General features: G+C 55.5%; 1 protein-coding gene across 1 annotated transcript in view; it reads right to left on the bottom strand.

Moving 5' to 3' along the window:
* Positions 1 to 5532: 5532 nt before the first annotated feature.
* The window catches only part of ADCY1 (adenylate cyclase 1), a 137438-nt gene continuing 126352 nt past the window's right edge, over positions 5533 to 16618 (bottom strand). Inside the window, exons 18-20 of the mRNA XM_007109833.2 lie at positions 12829 to 12943; positions 10645 to 10769; positions 5533 to 5871 (exon numbers count right to left, since the gene is read on the bottom strand). Coding sequence (XP_007109895.2) covers positions 5533 to 5871; positions 10645 to 10769; positions 12829 to 12943 — 579 coding nt within the window. The remainder of the gene's footprint in view (positions 5872 to 10644; positions 10770 to 12828; positions 12944 to 16618) is intronic.

Here is a 16618-nt window from a genome sequence, read left to right as displayed (position 1 = left end):
CCTGTCTATTGTTTTCTCTTCCCACGGCACAGCCCAGAGACTGAAGCCGGGCCTGCAAGCGGCTCCCCGGGGACCTGGGAGGGAGCGGGGCGGGGTGGGGGGGGCCTGCCGACTCCTCCCTCCAGAATTCCTGCACCGAACACCCACCTGCGGCACTCCCCGCAGGCCTCAGGGAACACCGGAACCCCAAACACAACGGAAATAAAACGACCACACAAACAACAGAGAATGGGATCAGGTCAGTGCCTTGACATCCCTGGACTTGGTACTGACACTGCGGAGAGATTCCAGGAAGGAGGGGAGGGAGGAAAGAAGACCTTCTTGTTCCCTAGTGGTTCTCTAGTGCTCGTAGATGGAGGCCCAGGCACCACGTGGACGCCGGTGGGGGTCAAGGCCGCCTCTGTGTCCGGCCGGCGGGGGTCAAGGCCGCCTCTGTGTCCGGCCGGCGGGGGTCAAGGCCGCCTCTGTGTCTGGCCCAGAAGCTGCTGCCCCCGCCCTCACTCCTTTTAAGGTCAGGATTTCTAGGGGAAATAGAGCTGGGTCGGGGCACTCAGGCGCGGTTTCCCCCGATGCCCTGGGGGGCAGCCATCTGTCTGTATCCCTAGTTAATTTGTTTCTTATATGAATCCGTCCTAATCCTAGGAACAAATAATTGATTTTAATTTTGCTTACGCCATGCCATGCAAACACAACACACACACAAACACACAAACTTGGATTAAGCGTGGCTTCGGGCAGAAAAGCTATTTTTTATCTTAGTGAACAGATGTGTTATATTTTCAGGGAAATTCAGGAATACGAATGTCTGCTCCACTGCCGTAAAGTCGAGTTGTTTAGGGAGGTCTAGCCCCACATGGGGCACCTGAAACTGGGTCTGTTGATGTTACGAAATGGACAGTGGAGAAGACAGGTTTCCTCACCCCACCACAGGACCTGTCTCCAGTACGTTCGTGCACAGACAGGAGACAAAGGAAAACTCCCCGAATCCTTTCCAAAGCCTCCTGTGGCTTCTTGGAGGTGAGGGGTCCCCAGGAGCTCCCCTGTGTGCCGGCTGTCTGGGGCGCACCCGCACGGCCCCTGACCCGAGACTGAAATCTAGGTCGGGTTCCAGCGGCTGGGTCCACAGTTGGCTTGACTGGCCACCCTGCCGGCCATGCCTACCCCAGCCCTGGCCACCGGGGTGCCCACTGCATCCTACTCTCCCACCCACACTGTCTCCCAGGCACGGGGCCTGCCTGTGGCTCCTGGCTGTCAGGATCCAGGACGTCCTCCCGCTTTGGGGGACCGGGGGTTGGGGGACAACTGCCCGGCAGCACTCCCGGGGTGGTCACTCACGCAGGCCTCGGACACCAGCCCCAAGCGCCTGAATCCACCCTGGGGAAACGCACAGCTCCGCTCCCCGCACGGCCCACCTGGCCAACCCTTGGGCACCTGGCCTGGCCTTTGCTCATGACGCATGTCATGGGACAATGCGCCCTGTGTCAGCAGAGTCCCTCGGGTAAAGCCCATCTCCTTGCTGTCTCCCAAACTCAGTGTGGAGGCCCGAGCCACCGCGACTGGCCTCCCAACACCCAGGCGTGGGCCCCCAGCCCCGCCTGCCGACCTCTGGGCCTGGCAGCGCAGCCCCCAGCAGACCTTGAATCTGATTGAGACCCACCCCCAGCCTAAGGTCCCGTGAAGGCAGATGCAGACCCAGGACGCTGTATGAAGAAACGGCACGTCTTTCATCACCCACTACAGAACCGGGAGTATTGACTGAAACGGGGAAACGGCTAGCACAGACTTCCAACTTTCAAAGCACACTGCAGCTGCGGCGGGGGGGGACATGGGGGCCCAGGGATACGGTCGTGTCCTCCACCCGCAAGTCAGACACAGCTCACCCCTCACTCACTTCGCCAAAGCAAATACCTTGAAACCAATTGCCTCTATGGAGTTTGGATTTGGGGGTTATTTTTGTTGTTGTTTTTAATTGAAGCCGTTACAAAACCAAGGGCAAGTCAGTTTCCGGGGGGCTAGTTAGCCACAACCGATAGGTCTGCACACTCCAGAAGGACAAGTGTGACAGCAGGTGTGTGATACCCCGGTAAGAGAACTGCTCGACGCGGGGCACACGCGTGTGAACCTGCATCTCCCGCGCGGTGCCCACACACTTAGGCAGCGCTTGCCTTACGAGTCATGCGTGGGTGTCCCGGGCAGGGCCTGCCGGGTGGGGCGAGACCAGCAGGATCCCGAGACTCAGGGGATCACAGAACACGCTGTGCAGGAGGGCGGGCGCGGGCACACCCTGGAAATGGGGCGGGTCCACTTGCCAGGGAGGAAGCCTAGACACGGCTGACAGGCCAACCCAGCCCTTCCTTCCCGAGTGGCAGGTCAAGGCGAGGATTCAAATATTATATCTAGGTCGCTACTGGGACGACGGTGCAGTGTTCCTATCGGGGGGAGACAAAGCGAGGTGTCCCCGAAGGCTGGCCAGATCCTGTCCAAGCCTGTGCATCAGCCCGGATTCGGGGGTGTCAGCCCCCCAACAGTGTGCCCTTCAACTTGGGGAAACTTGTACACATGGCTTGTCTCTGAATCACCAATCTGCTTTGGACCAGACCCGTCTCTACAGTTTAGAGTTATTGCTTCTAGTGACAGAAGGTATCGGAAGCCCTGGTGGCTTTGGAGTCGGATAAACACGGCAGGCTCGGGGCGGCCGGGTCTGGGGGGCATATGGGTCCACCCTGCAGGACACAGACCTTGGAGTGGACCGGCCCAGGGTCAGGGGCCGTGGAAGCGTCTGGCAGTTCGGGGCTGCGTTCTAATCTACCGAGGTCAGGCACAAGAGGCATGCGAGGGTCTCGAGGGGACACATGGATGGGGTCATTCCAAAGGGCAGCAGCAGCCTGGCCAAGCAGGGGCGATGCACTCGGAACCTCACGCATCGGCTAAAGTGTGCTGTTCACACGGGGTGTCGGGCTTACCTTCATTTTGGTCAGAATGGAATAGGCAGACCGGTGCGCTATTTACAGAGCATCTTAAAAGAAATAATTTAGAGAGAATCCTACTTGGAAGGCTCTAACATTTGTACATGAATACTGTACAAGGTTAAAAATAAATAAGGCAATATCATACAGTCTTCTCACAAATAAAAAGGAAGTCATTGACCAAACCCCAAGGAACATTATGGCTGAACACGGCCCCTATGCCCACAGGAAGCAGGTAGGGTTTGGAACTGCTGATGATGAAGGAGGTTCTGCTCATCGAAGGGGAGACCTCGCCGTCTCAGAACAGCCGAGGCCCCGATGGCTGCCCGCGGCTGCGGTGACAGCTGGCCACGCGTTCCGTGGCTTTGCCAACACACCTGGGCGGTGGGGGGGGGGTCCCGCGGCTCTGTGGACCTGAGGTCCCAGCACAGCGAGTCTGGGCTCTCATCCCGGGGCTCTGGGTCCACCTCGCTCAGGGTGATGTGAATTCAGCGCCTGTAGCTGTGGGATCGACAACCCGCTTCCTCACTGGCTGACGGCTGGGGCGTCCTCACCTTCGACCGGCTGCGGCCCCTCATCTTTAAACAGTAACCTCGTGCTTCGAACCTTCCCGACTGCCCTGGCCGCCCTGTCTACTTCTAGGGGGCCACGTGGTCACACTGGTCACGCTGAGTTAACTCAGATGGCCCAGGATCCTCTCCTCAGCTTCTGCCCCAAGCCCTGAATTCCCTCTGCAAAGCCCCCTTTGCCATGTGACAGAGCATATTCGCAGGGTCATGATCCCCTGTGCTGTCCACCCCGCTCCTGCCCTGCCCTGGGGTGGTAGCTCGTCCATGAGGAGCAGGGGGGCAGCAGGGCCCTGGCCAGGGCCTCAGTCCCACAGCTGGACGCAGACGTCCACACCTGCACGGGCCGTGTGCTCACTGGGCTCTGGAGACGACTCAGTTTGCGCCCTGTCTGTGAGGGGGGGAGGGGGGAGGAAATTCAGCTCCTCACCCAGGGCACGTCTGAGGCAAGACCGTCCACCGGCCTGCCTCTGTCACCGGCCCGTCCACATGGGCTAAGTGGCCGGCCCTGTCAGCTACACCCACACAGCCACGAGTCAAACACCCACAACGGAGGCAGCCCGGGGGACACCACTAGCCACCCCCATGGGGCTCAGTCCAGAGTGAGCCCCTTTCCCAATTCTGAAAAGTCGGGACCCCCAGGGAGAGCAGTGAGGAATGCGACCCCCAGGCCTGCTGACTCTGCCGAGCGGGGCTCCCCTGCCACCCACAGAACCCTCCGGGCTGCTCTTGGAGCCCGGGTCTCTGCACGGCCATCCCCCTACTGACTTGCCTGCCCAGAACCGTTCCCTCCAGTCTCAAGCTGCCCTCCTCCCTGCAGTCGAGAGCTGAGGTCTCCACGTCCAGCTATTTCTGGCCAGTCTCTTCCCACCTGCCCTCCCGGATCCCTGCCCACACCCAGCAGCCCATCGCAGCAGGGCCGCATTCTTCATCTCCATGGCAACCGCAGAGATGCCTAGGTAAGCGATTCCCAGACTGGCACAGAATTACTTGCAGTCACTCTCCCTGCAAACCGGAGCAGGGACATCTGTACTGAGAGTCATAAACTAACTCCAAATCTCCACGTCCCGGGGACTGGTTCTGCCAGAGAAACGCCTTCCATCCAGGAAGCTTTCTCATGGCTGTGAGGTTCACTTGTTTTCAAAATCAACAAAGCCTTGCGCTGTTGTTCAGCATACGGGAACCCAAGATGCCATGGCAGAGAGGTAAGAAATGACACCGACCACCTTCTCTCCTTTGAACAAACACAGTGACGTGGGCAGAAAAGGGAACGTCCAGGTTTTATAGGAGCCAACGTGCTCAGCAGGGCAGGTGGAGAGCGCACAGGTGGAACAGGAACTATGCTGGTCACAGAGATGTGGCTGCAGGGTCCCCCAAGAATTCCAGAAGACCTGCCTCTGGCTCTTAGCAAAAACCCAATCTTGAAGAAAGCCAGCGGCCACCAGCATCCATGCAGTGGGACAGGGGCTTCTTAGTTCTTCCCAAACCGTCCACCTAAGGCCTGCCCAGCTCTGGCTCTGGCCAAGAGAGTCCTGACTCTTACTCTGGGCTCTGCAGGCCACCGCCCAGGGCTGGAGCTGCCCTCACGGGACCCACAGCTGGGCTGATACCGATCCGCCTCAGGGCACACACGAGCTGGGCACCCCAGCCACGCTACCAGCTAGACCTCCAAGGCTCTCGCCGTAGCCCGCGGCCCTGGTGGACGTCCTGACGGTCCCGACGTCCACAGCTGACCTGGCCAGCCTCCCTCGGCCACCGAGGAGAGGATGGGGCAAACAAAGACACTGCTAAAGCCTCGGCGTCTGCGCAGTCTGGGCTCTCCCCTCGCCCGAGTCACTGCCCAGCTGCTTCGGGTCATGCCTGGATGGTCCCCCTTCCCCAGCCCGGCCACTGGTTCCCGGCTCTGCTCTGCTGGCCGGGCTGGTCCCTGCGGGAGCCCCGAGGCCGCCAACGCCCCGAGCATTTGTGCCCTGTGCCCCCAGCGGCCCGCGTGGGCTCCGCTAAGCCTCCTTCCCAGCTGCTCCGGGGGGCAGGTGGTGGCCTGGGGGGCAGGGGGCAAGCCCCGAGCCCTGCAGAGCCCCCGGCCCGGCTCTGACTGGGAGGCCGGCCGCAGGGGGCACCGGGGGGTGGCCCGCGGCCATTCTGGTCTGGAGGCCGGCTCTCCCGTAAGGACACATTTTCCGCTCTGAGTTCATGGACCTGTTTTGGGAGCCGCTTCCGTCGGTCCTGCCTTCCAGGAAGTACGTCAGCATCTCGCCCTTGCCCTTGACGCTGACTTTGCCTCGGCACACGAAGCGGTAGCAGCCCCGCCGCAGCAGCCTGTGAACTTCCTCCGTGACCTGCAGCGGAGAAAGGCGGGCGTCACTCTTGGTCAACGGGGAGCCCACGGGAGGGTCCCTCCCCGAGCTGCACTGATCACCCGATCGCCCGGCCTCTGGCCTCCCCAGGTCGGCCCGCAAGCCGGGTCCTGCGCCCCTCCTGTGGTCACTCGGCGAGAAGGACGTGATCCTGCAAAGAAAGCAGGGGACTCAGAGGGGCCTCAACGGGGCCCTGGACAAGCAGGAGAGGACAGCGTTCGCCACGGGGGGTGCCCAGAGTGGGTGGGCGGGCTGGACGGGGCCCACACGGACCCGGTCCTAGGGGCTGGGGTGTGAGCTCCGTGATCACCCCAAGCCCAGCCAGATGCCTGGACACCGAGCTCCGGCTGTGCAGCCAGGGCCCTCGGGACCCGCGGTAACCCCACACGTCTTCGAGGGTCTGGGACTGGCAGGGAGCAGCTCAGCTGGAAGGGGAGAGCGCCAGCTCCCATCCCCGTGGCTGGCACGGAACCCTCGGGGCCCCGGTGGGCTCACACCAACCTGCCAGGGACCCCTGGGGCCTCTGCGGGCCAACAGCACGCGAAGGCAGAGGGCACGTTCTCCCAGGGACAGCAGGGGTGTGACTTAACCTTCCTGATGCTCAGGTTCCTGGCCAAGGGTTTAGCCAAAAGAATTCCTGCCTCTCAGAGTTACGAGAAAGGTAAAGGATAGGAAAGCACTTTCTAATAAGGCTCTGTAAACAGAAGAGGACACGATCATTTGGATTCTCCTCACTTGACACTGAAGGGGGAGACCACCTCTCTCCCCGTCACCCCGACCGCCAGCGGCTGCTCTGAAAACCCCCCCTCCCCCTCCCTCATGTCGCCACCCACCTCTGGCATCTTTATTTAAAACGACTCAGCCCACCCTGAGGCCAGGGTCTCGCATCCCCAGGGTGTCAGTCCCCGGCAGAGCTGGGCAGAGGGGCTGGTCTCTTCCCCGCCGGCTTCGCTGGAACCCTGAACCCACCCCCGCCCCCCAACGTGGCTCTCACCCTCGCTAACCGCCGGCCTGCTTCTTGCGTGCGACGCCAAGTGCCTCACAAAGGACCTGGCCTGCCTCGCCACAACTTACCAAGCCTCCTGGTATTCCTAAGTGCTCACTGAACGAAAGAATAAAGGAACCAATGGAAGGGAAGGAGGGAGGGAGGGAGGTAACCAAGGCCTGCCGGAAACCTGCCCGGGGCGGTCCAGGAAACAAAAATGACCACAGAACATCAGACCCTGCACGGCTCCCAGGACAGTGAAATCTGCCGACGGATCTAAAAGTGCTGGGAGCGGGTCCCGCAGCTCCCCTCATGGGAAAAACAAGCAAAACTGGCTGATGCAGTGTAGACAGAGGGCATGGAACAGAGTATGCTCAACCCATAAAAAGAGGTCAAGGATGTATCGTTCCCCTTAATTAATTAACTCGGCCAGTTTCTGTGGCTGCTCAGCAGCAAGGCACTGGCTGGTGCTCGCGCAGGGGGCCAGGGGGCTGCTCGGCGTTCTGCAGAAAGTTCTGCGGCCCTCACCAGGGCTACCGCCACTCACCCACCGGGATGGAGGATGGCAGGTGGGTGCCTGAGGCCTAGACCTTCACCAGGTCGGCCCCATCTCTCGGCCTTGGGAGCAGGTCAGGTGGTCCCTCCCAGACCTTGTAAATGAGAAGAACGCTGTCCACTTACAAGAAGAGTACCTTGATGGTGGCCATTACATTCACAAAGACTTGGACGGTCAAGAAAAAGTGGGGAGTGCTGAAACTCCCCAGGGTGCTGGCTGGTTGGTGGCCCCAAAGCTGCCAAAGACTCCGATCCGAGGCCACGCAAGGGCCAGAGCCGCACGGCCTCGCTCAGTTCCCCAGCAGGGCTCAGCGCACCCCAAAGTCCTCCGTGGAACTGAGCCACAGACTGGCCGGTTACACAGGGGAGAAGCCACGGTCACAAAGGTCACCACTCAGATGTGGCCTCTGAGACACAAGGTGATCTCAGAGGCTATTGCGATGAAAGGCTCCATTTTGCTCTTTCCTTTCATGATTGAACCAACCCACAATTCATCTGTTCAAAGAGATCTGGCCTTCCTAGAACCCTGACGTCCCTCTTAAGCCCCAAGATACACATTGACAAAAATCTCTGAGTCTTATCCTTACGGTGAGCTCTTTCCTTTCACTGTATTCTCTTGTCTTATGAAGAATGAGAGGTAACAAAATATCCAGATCATTGCACAAAGAAATGCTGGCGGTAAAGATGACCCACCAGCACATGCAGTAAAGCCGAGGTCTGAAGGCAGGTGGGCTCGGGCCTGGATGTCCTTCCGGGCCACTTGGGAGCTCGGGCTGCACGCCGCCCCTGTGCATCTCTCAGCCTTGACATTCGAGCCAGGAAGTCCCAGGCTGTGAACCAGGGTTGTGTATGATGTCACTCTGGGGGGCCCAGAAAGGGTCCAGGTCAGGGGCTCAGAGACAGCAAGGTCCCCAAGAGGCCGAGAGGGAGCCCCCTATGAAGTCTGATTCTCAGCCACCTGCGTGAGAATCCCTGTGTCTCTGCAGAGGCGGGCTGGGAACTCTCTCTAGAGTTCCCTGTGAGGCCTGGCCAGCAGTCGGGGGGACCCACCCTGTAGTGACACCGACCTCACTCTGCCTGAGAGAGAACGCCGGGCTCCCACGGAGACACCTCCCGGGAAGCCCCTGCCTGGTCCTCAAGGGGATGGCCAAGGTGGAACCTGGGTATCGTCCCAGTCAACCTTCTCTTGGCCGCCGTACTCCTTGGAAAACGGGGCCCTGGGATGCCCCGGGGACTTCAGTCTGCTCAGAACCCTCTTGTCTGCCTCTCCTGGGACAGCAGGTGTGAGGAGGGGTCTCCTTTTTAGGAATTTTGACACAGAAGAAAGAAGGCTCCCAGCTGAGGACTAAGGAATGAGAATTTGGGCAGGTGATATCTGATTAGCTATTATCCTCAGGAAAAAGTTAAGACGCCTCTTTGCAAACCTTCATCATTAATAGGTGAGTCTCTTGTTCACTTCTTCAAAAGAACCAAAGGTTTAACCTGGGCTGCCAAAGGGAAGGAATCTCTCCTGGGCTGTGACCAAGAACCCCTACAAGAACCATACAACAGTGGAGCGCAAGTGTTTCTCCCTTTAAACTAGGAAGACAGCACGATGGGCTGGAGGGGAAGAGCCTTCGGCCAAGGGGGTGGCCACGTGGCCAGGCCAGGTCACGTGGGCCGCCAGCTGGAGGGACTGCAGGTCCTACCCAGGTTGACAAACGTCACCAGAGCCCTACTTTTGTCCTGCCCTGTCCCAAGCGCGTGGGGTGCTGCTACCCGAGCCGAAGGGCGGGAGGGGAGGGGCCTGGTCTGCTAAGATCCCCTGCGACGTGGGTCCTCCAGGAGGTCTGGGCCGAGGGACTTTGCCCTGCGGGAGTCCAGACACAGATATCGCCAGGCAGCCCAGCAGCCGGCAGAGGCTAGATGGCGTGCCGGAGTCCCTGCCATGGCAAACAGCCCTCAGAGGAGGCCGGAGGGAGCAGGGACAGTTCTGAGCAGAGTGTTGGCCGACCCAGATCGGATGTTACAAACTTAGAGATGTGACGTCGGCACTGGACAGCAGCCAGGCTGGAGAGTGGAGGGGGCTCCCGCCAGGTGTCCCCTGGGGCATGACCAGCTCCTGGGGAAGGCTCAGAGAAGGACAGGTGAAAGATCCTCTTAGAAAAGGAACACGGTGTCCTGCGACAGACGGCAGTACGGCGTGGACGCGCTTAACGCCCCTGAGCTGTGCACTTAAAAACAGCTAAGATGGTCCGCTTTACATTATGTGTATTTCACCACCACGAGAGAAGTTTAAGGGAAAGAATGCAGAGGTGCAGAGATGCTGCGTGCAGATCCCGCCTGTGTTCTGAGCAGGAGCTGCAGGAAGATTTTGGTGCCTGTCTTTTAAGCTGACGGATCCAGGGGACCCACCAAGGTACCTGTCCGAGGGTGAGCACCCGATGAATGCAGGCGAGGGCCCCGGGAATTGAACAGGTAGGACGCGAGAGAGCCCCAGGCGGGCAGCCTTCTCATTGGAACCGCATCCTGCAGGGGCCGCACCCCAGTGCCTCTCTCAAAACCTGGGGTGAATGCACGTGTCTCACGGGGTCTACAGAGGACCGAGTGAGACTCTGTGATCAAGTAAAGGACCAGTGCTAACTGGCTGCCAGGTGGTGGCTACCTCAAGGCCAGGCCACAGCAGGAGGGCGTGGCCCTAGTCACCCAGCGCTGTCTTCTCTGCCCCATCCATCCGGGCCCCCAGAGGCCAACCGAAGCCACACACGGGGAACAGGCTCCTTCCCTCCGTGTGACCCACGCTTGCATGTTTGTTCCAAGGGAAATCCCAAGAGTGGAACCGCACGGCCACATACCGCGAAGCGCAGGGGCCACCGTCTCCTACACCTTCAGCGCCAGGGCACCTGCTTCGCATCCCAAGTGAGCGCCCGCAGGCTCTCAGGTCAGGGGCCCCCAAAGCACCTGCCCTTCAAACGGTGAGGCAGCCCCTTCCCTTCTGGGGAGCCGTCACTCACCAGCCCCATCTCTGCGCCTGGCCACACCGAGGCCAACCTCCAAGGCTGCAGACACCCTGAGCCGCGCGGCTCGGCGTCCCTACCCAGAAGAGGCAGACCGGGACGGGAGGACGCAGGCTGTGGGGCGGGGCGGCCGCCCCCGCCCGACCCTTGCCCCTTCCACCTCAGCCTCCCGCCGGCAGGACGGGCACCTGTGCCTTGGGGACTTCCGAGTGAACCGACCTGGATTCTGCCCTGGACGCCGGTGCTATCCATCCGACTGGCCACGTTGACCGTATTTCCCCAGATGTCGTACTGCGGCCTGCGAGCCCCGATCACTCCAGCCACCACGGGGCCAACGTTGATGCCTGGAAAACAGCCACGCGGGGCGTCAGCGGGGAGGCCTCCGAGGGGAGGAGCAGCCGCTTGTGAGGTCATGGATTCCTGGGGTCACCCAGTGCAACGCCCCTCCCCAAAGCAGGGAGCCCAGAGCATCGCCGAGAGGCAGCTCCCAGGCTCTGCTTGCACGCCGCACCGTCAGGAAGCAGTTCTGATCCCGGGAAAAAGCCCCATTTCCAGTGACCCCATGCCCAGTCTTGCTGCTCGGAAGGCTGACCACTCAGTCTGTGGGCCACAGTGTGTCCCTCGCCCCCAGCTCCCTCTTCCAGAAGGGACAGTGGCTCGACTGCGCTGCGATCTCTCGGCTCCTCTGGTGTCGGGCCCAGAGCTACGTATTTTCAGGGCGCTCTGAAGGAGACAGGAGGCGCCCTTGTCTTTATGTGGCACAGGGTCCAACTGTCCTGGACAGTGACACAGGCCCTGGGCTGTGTCAGATCTGGGCTGACACCACAGCACACCTTCTTTTTTTTTTTTTGTGGTACACGGGCCTCTCACTGTTGTGGCCTCTCCCGTTGCGGAGCACAGGCTCCAGACACGCAGGCTCAGGAGCCATGGCCCACGGGCCCAGCCGCTCCACGGCACGCGGGATCTTCCCGGACCGGGGCACGAACCCGCGTCCCCTGAATCGGCAGGCGGACTCCCAACCACTGCGGCACCAGGGAAGCCCCCACAGCATACCTTCTGACTCAATACTCCGCGTCGATTTTCCTGAGCTTAGCCAAGCACGTTAATAACGTTTCAGACGCTGGCCTAGTCAACCCCCCAAAGCCGGGGCAGTGGGTGCTGGCATCTCTGGGAGGAGGTAGGGGTGGAACTGGATGGGCTGAGCTGGGAGCCTCAGGCTAGGTGGATGTGGGAGCCCAGGGAGGAGCCCCAAAGGGGCCACTTCCAGATGGCTGGTGGGACCTGGGAAACCCCTTCTACCACCCCGGACGGCCCAGTCCATGTGGACGAGACGGAGCCAGGATGCAGCCTCCCGTGTGACCAGCCATCCGGGCACAGAGGTGCGACTGGCCTATGGGAGTCTCCTACTCTCAGTAGGAGAGTAAGAAACACAATTTCCCTGATGGACTCTTACATCTATTAATCCAAGCCCGCGGCCCCAGAGGAGAACTGGACCCCGGGGGTGAGGCACAGAGGGTGCCCTGCCCCTACCTCCAGCACGTCCCTCGGGCCGGGCACCAGGGCTAAGTCAGCACCGTGTTTGAGCACATCAGAACTCTACCCGCTCTGGTGGCTACCACCCCTCATGCTCAAGCCCAGCTCTAAGTTCTCTTTTTTAAGGCCACTAGACAATTGAATTGTAAAACAACCACAAATGTCCTGTTTAATTATATCGTGGACTAATAGGTAATGGGGGGAGAAAGGGGGGAGGGAGGGAGGGAAAGAAGAAGGAAGGAAGGAAGGAAGGACAGAAAGGAAAACAGAGAGAGAGAGAGAGAGAAAGAAAGACATCTCTCATTTAACTATATCCTCTACTAATACAAATTTTTCTGGTAAACCTATATTCCCAGAAAAAAAAGTGAATTCAAGACAAAAAAAGAAACTCTACAAGTTTGATAAGAGCTAGAGAGGAGCTTAGACCCCGGGTGGTTCCCCTCCTCCCTCACAGGCAAGGCAAGGGAACCCAGGAGGACAAAAGACCCAGCCTGAGCCTGCAGCCTGGGCTTCTGCACAGCCTCGGCCCCAATGTTTTGGGCCTGCTGACAGGGGCACCTTCCTCCAGCTAAGTGCAGACTCAGAGGTGTATCTGAGAGTCTCTAAGACAATCAAGATTTCTCCTGCATTTCCTAAGCTGCACAGTGATTCTTCCAGGTCCTGAGTCACTGATCACCAGCTCTGAGGTGGACCCAGCTGTCCCTGCGTCCCAAGCACTCCTCTGGGTGGTGCCATCCTCCTTCCTGTGAGACAAGGGAGCCTGGACCAATGACCCCCGCCTCCCAGGGGACAGCCCAGGCCACCAGCTCCCGGGGCCAGTGCAGGAAGGGTGAGCTGGCCCGAACGATGGGACAGCTCACAGCCACGTACCAACACGGAGCACGAAGTCGTTGTAAGACTGGTAGTTGATCTCATCCAGGACGTCGAACATCTCGATGGCAAAATCTGCCAATGTGCTGAGGTGGGAGGAGATGGACTTCTTAGCCTGGACGTGAGCAGACACGGGTTATTACGTTTGACGGGTGCAAGGGCAGAGGGGCCAGGGACACTCAGCCAGTGACCTGCGGGGGTGGGCGGACCAGCCTGTACCCCTCACAGGATCAGGGACTTGATCGGCACGTCAACAATGCGGCAGCCCCGCTGGCTGGGCCTGGGGCTGACTGGGTGGCACCCTACAGCTGCCCTAGTGTGTGTTTATCATCCCATTCTACAGGTAAGAGACTGAAACAGAGGAGGAATATTATTGCCCAAGGCTCCCAGCTCCTGAGGGCAGAGACTGAGGCCATGTGAGCCCAGGCAGAGCCCTTCCTCAGGAATGGGGGCGGGGGGAACCCTGTGGTGGGAGACCAGACGTCTCACTGCTCAGACAATGCTGCCACCGGCCCATCGGAAACAAGCAAAGCAAGGTGAGCAGAGGGGGTCTCAGTCAACGCTCACACAGCAGAGGGCAGTTCCAGCCCTCCTTCCTCACACTGAGACGGTCTCTTTCATTGTGTTGTGTTGAAAGATCCTCTCTTTTGTGAAAAAACAACGGTAAATTTTTTTCTTTTTCTAATGTTATCAAGGTTACTTGCTTTTCTTTTTTTAGGAATATTTTCATAGTCCTCAAAATTGGGGAACTAATGCTTTTTTTAAAAGAATTTAACTGACAATTTTTTTTAGAACAGTTTTAGGTTTACAGGTAAATTGAGCAGATAAGTGTAGAGAGTTCCCATATACTACCCCTGTACCACCCCTCACACATACAGAGTTTCCCCTATTATTAACATCTTGCTTTAGGGTATGGTATATTTGTTACCATTGAACGAACCTACGTTGATTCATTATTATTAACTAAAGTCCACAGTTTACGTTAGGGTTCGCTCTATGTGCTGTGTGTTCTATGGGTTTTAAAAAATGCAGAATTTCATGTATCCATAATTGTAGTAGAATACATAATAGCCTCACCATCCTCTAAATCCTCCACCTAGTCCCTCAAACCCTGGAAACTATTATTTACTGTCTCCATAGTTTTGCCTTTTCCAGAATATCATATAGTTGGAATCACAAAGTATGTAGCTTTTCCAGATTGGCTTCTTTCACTTAATGATATGCATTTAAGGTTCCTCCATGTCTTTTCATGCTTTGATAGCTCATTTCTTTTTAGTGCTAAATAATAGTCCATTGTATGGATGTATTACAGTTGACTTATTCATTCACCTGTTGAAGGACACCCTGGGTTGCTTTCAAGGTTTGCAATTATGAATAAATCTGCTATGAACATCCTTGGGCAGGTTTTTGTGTGGACATAAGTTTTCATCTCTTCCGGATAAATAACAAGGAGAGTGATTGCTGGATCCTATGGTAAGAACATATTTAGTTCTGTAAGAACTCAAACTGTCTTCCAAAGCGGCTGCACCATTTTGCATTCCCTCCAGCAATGAGTGAGAGTTCCTAGGGCTCCACGTCCTCACCAGCATGTGGCGGTGTCCGTGTTCTGGATTTTGTCCGTTCTAATAAGTGTGAAATTGTATCTCGTTGTTTGAATTTGCATTTCCCTGATGACATATGATATGGAGCATCTTGTCATATGCTTATTTGCCATCTGTATATCTTCTTTGGTAAAGTGTCTGTTCCCATCTTTTGATGGAACACTTTTTGATCGGGCTATTTTTCTTCTTAATTTTAAGAGTTCTTTGTATATTTTGGGTACAAAGCCTTTATCAGAGAGGTGGTTTGCACAGATTTTCTCCAAGTGTATGGATTGTCTTTTCATTATAGTATTTTCCACAAGTAGAATTTTAAAATTTAATTAAACCCAATCTAAGAGGGTTTGCTTTCACGGATCATGCTTTGGGTACTGTATGTAAAAACTCATCATCAAACCCAAGGTTACCCAGATTTTCTCCTGTGTTATCTTCCAGGTGTTTTATAGTGTTGCATGTCACATTTAGGCCTATGATACATTTTGAGTTAATTTTTGCGAACAGTGTAAGGTCTGTGTCTAGATTCATTTAAAAAATATAATTTAGGGCTTCCCTGGTGGCGCAGTGGTTGCGCGTCCGCCTGCCGATACGGGGGAACCGGGTTCGCGCCCCGGTCCGGGAGGATCCCACGTGCCGCGGAGCGGCTGGGCACGTGAGCCATGGCCGCTGAGCCTGCGCGTCCGGAGCCTGTGCTCCGCAACGGGAGAGGCCACAACAGAGGGAGGCCCGCGTACCATAAAAAATATAATTTAGATAGACAGATATTCAATTTTTCTAGCACCATTTGTTGAAGACTACCTTTGCTCCATCGGTCTCAAAGATCAGTTGACGATATTTGGGTGGATCTATTTCTGGGCTCTCGATTCTCTTCCGCTGGTTTATTTGACTACCCCCTTTTGCCAGAACCATACACTGTATTGATTACTGCAGCTCTACAGCAAGTCTTGATTTCTGGTGGTGTCAGTCCCCTTTGTCCTGCTTCTGCTATATGTTGTTGACTACCTTAAGTCTTTTGTCTTTCCATGTAAACTTAGGATCAGTTGGTCAATATCACATAATAACCTGCTGCACTTTTGATCAGGACTGCGTTAAATCTACAGATCAAGTGGGAATCTGACATCTTAATGATACTGCGTTTTCCTATGCAGAAATATGGAGTATCTCTTGACTTATTTAGATCTTTGACCTAAATAAACACTGGGCCCAGTGCTTTCTGTTTTGGAAGGTTATTAATTACTGGTTCAATTTTTAAAATAGATATAGACCTACCCAGATTATCTATTTTTCTTATGTGAGCTTTAGCAGATTGTGTCTTTCAAAGAATTGGCCCATATCACCTAAGTTATCAAATTTGTGAGTATACAGTTATACTTTTATACTAGCTGGAGATAGTAACTTTTAAAATGTTTGATTTTATAATTGTCTATAGTTAAGATACAGAGATAAAATAGAAATTTCTGTGTTGATTTTATATCCAGCAAGTTTGGTAAAGTCACTTAAAAATTCTATCAGTTTATATGTAAACATTTTAGCACTGTATGTTCTAAACATGAAAGCAATTTGAGAATGATGGTTTTGTTCCTACTTTTGCAATTCATAACTCTTCTATTTACTTTTCTTCCCTTATTGGACTGGCCAGGACCTCCAGTGTAGCACCATAGAGTTGTCTGCAATATACTTTAACATCTTTTAAATGTCCATTGGTTCAGTGGAAATGGCCCCTCTTTTGTTTCTAATATCAGTAATCTGTGTCTTCTCCCTTTTTCTTGGTTAGCGTGGCTAGAGATTATCAATTTTACTGATCTTTTCAAAGAGCCAACTTTTGGTTTCATTGATTTTCTTTGATTTCTTGTCTTTGATTTCATTGATTTGTGCTCTGATTTTTTTATTATTTCTTCTATTCTGTTGCTTTAGGTTTATACTGCTCTACTTTCTCTACTTTTCTAAGGTGGAAGCTTATTGATTTTGGATTGGTCTTCTTTTCTAATGTATGAATTCAATGACATAAATTTCTCTCTAAGCACTGCTTTTCCTGCACCCCACAAATTTTGATAAGTTATATTTTTATTTTTATTTAGTTCAAAATATTTTTCGACTTCTCCTGAGATTTTTTTTTATTTGTCCTTTGTATCCACTTAGAAGTGTACTGCTTCATCTCCAAATATTTTGGAATTTTCCAATTATCTCCTAGTAAT

This window comes from Physeter macrocephalus, chromosome 5, assembly GCF_002837175.3.
Source record: "Physeter macrocephalus isolate SW-GA chromosome 5, ASM283717v5, whole genome shotgun sequence".
Taxonomy (NCBI): domain Eukaryota; kingdom Metazoa; phylum Chordata; class Mammalia; order Artiodactyla; family Physeteridae; genus Physeter; species Physeter macrocephalus.
The sequence above is the reverse complement of the archived record's forward strand: the minus strand, read 5'-3'. Positions and strand labels throughout refer to the sequence as shown.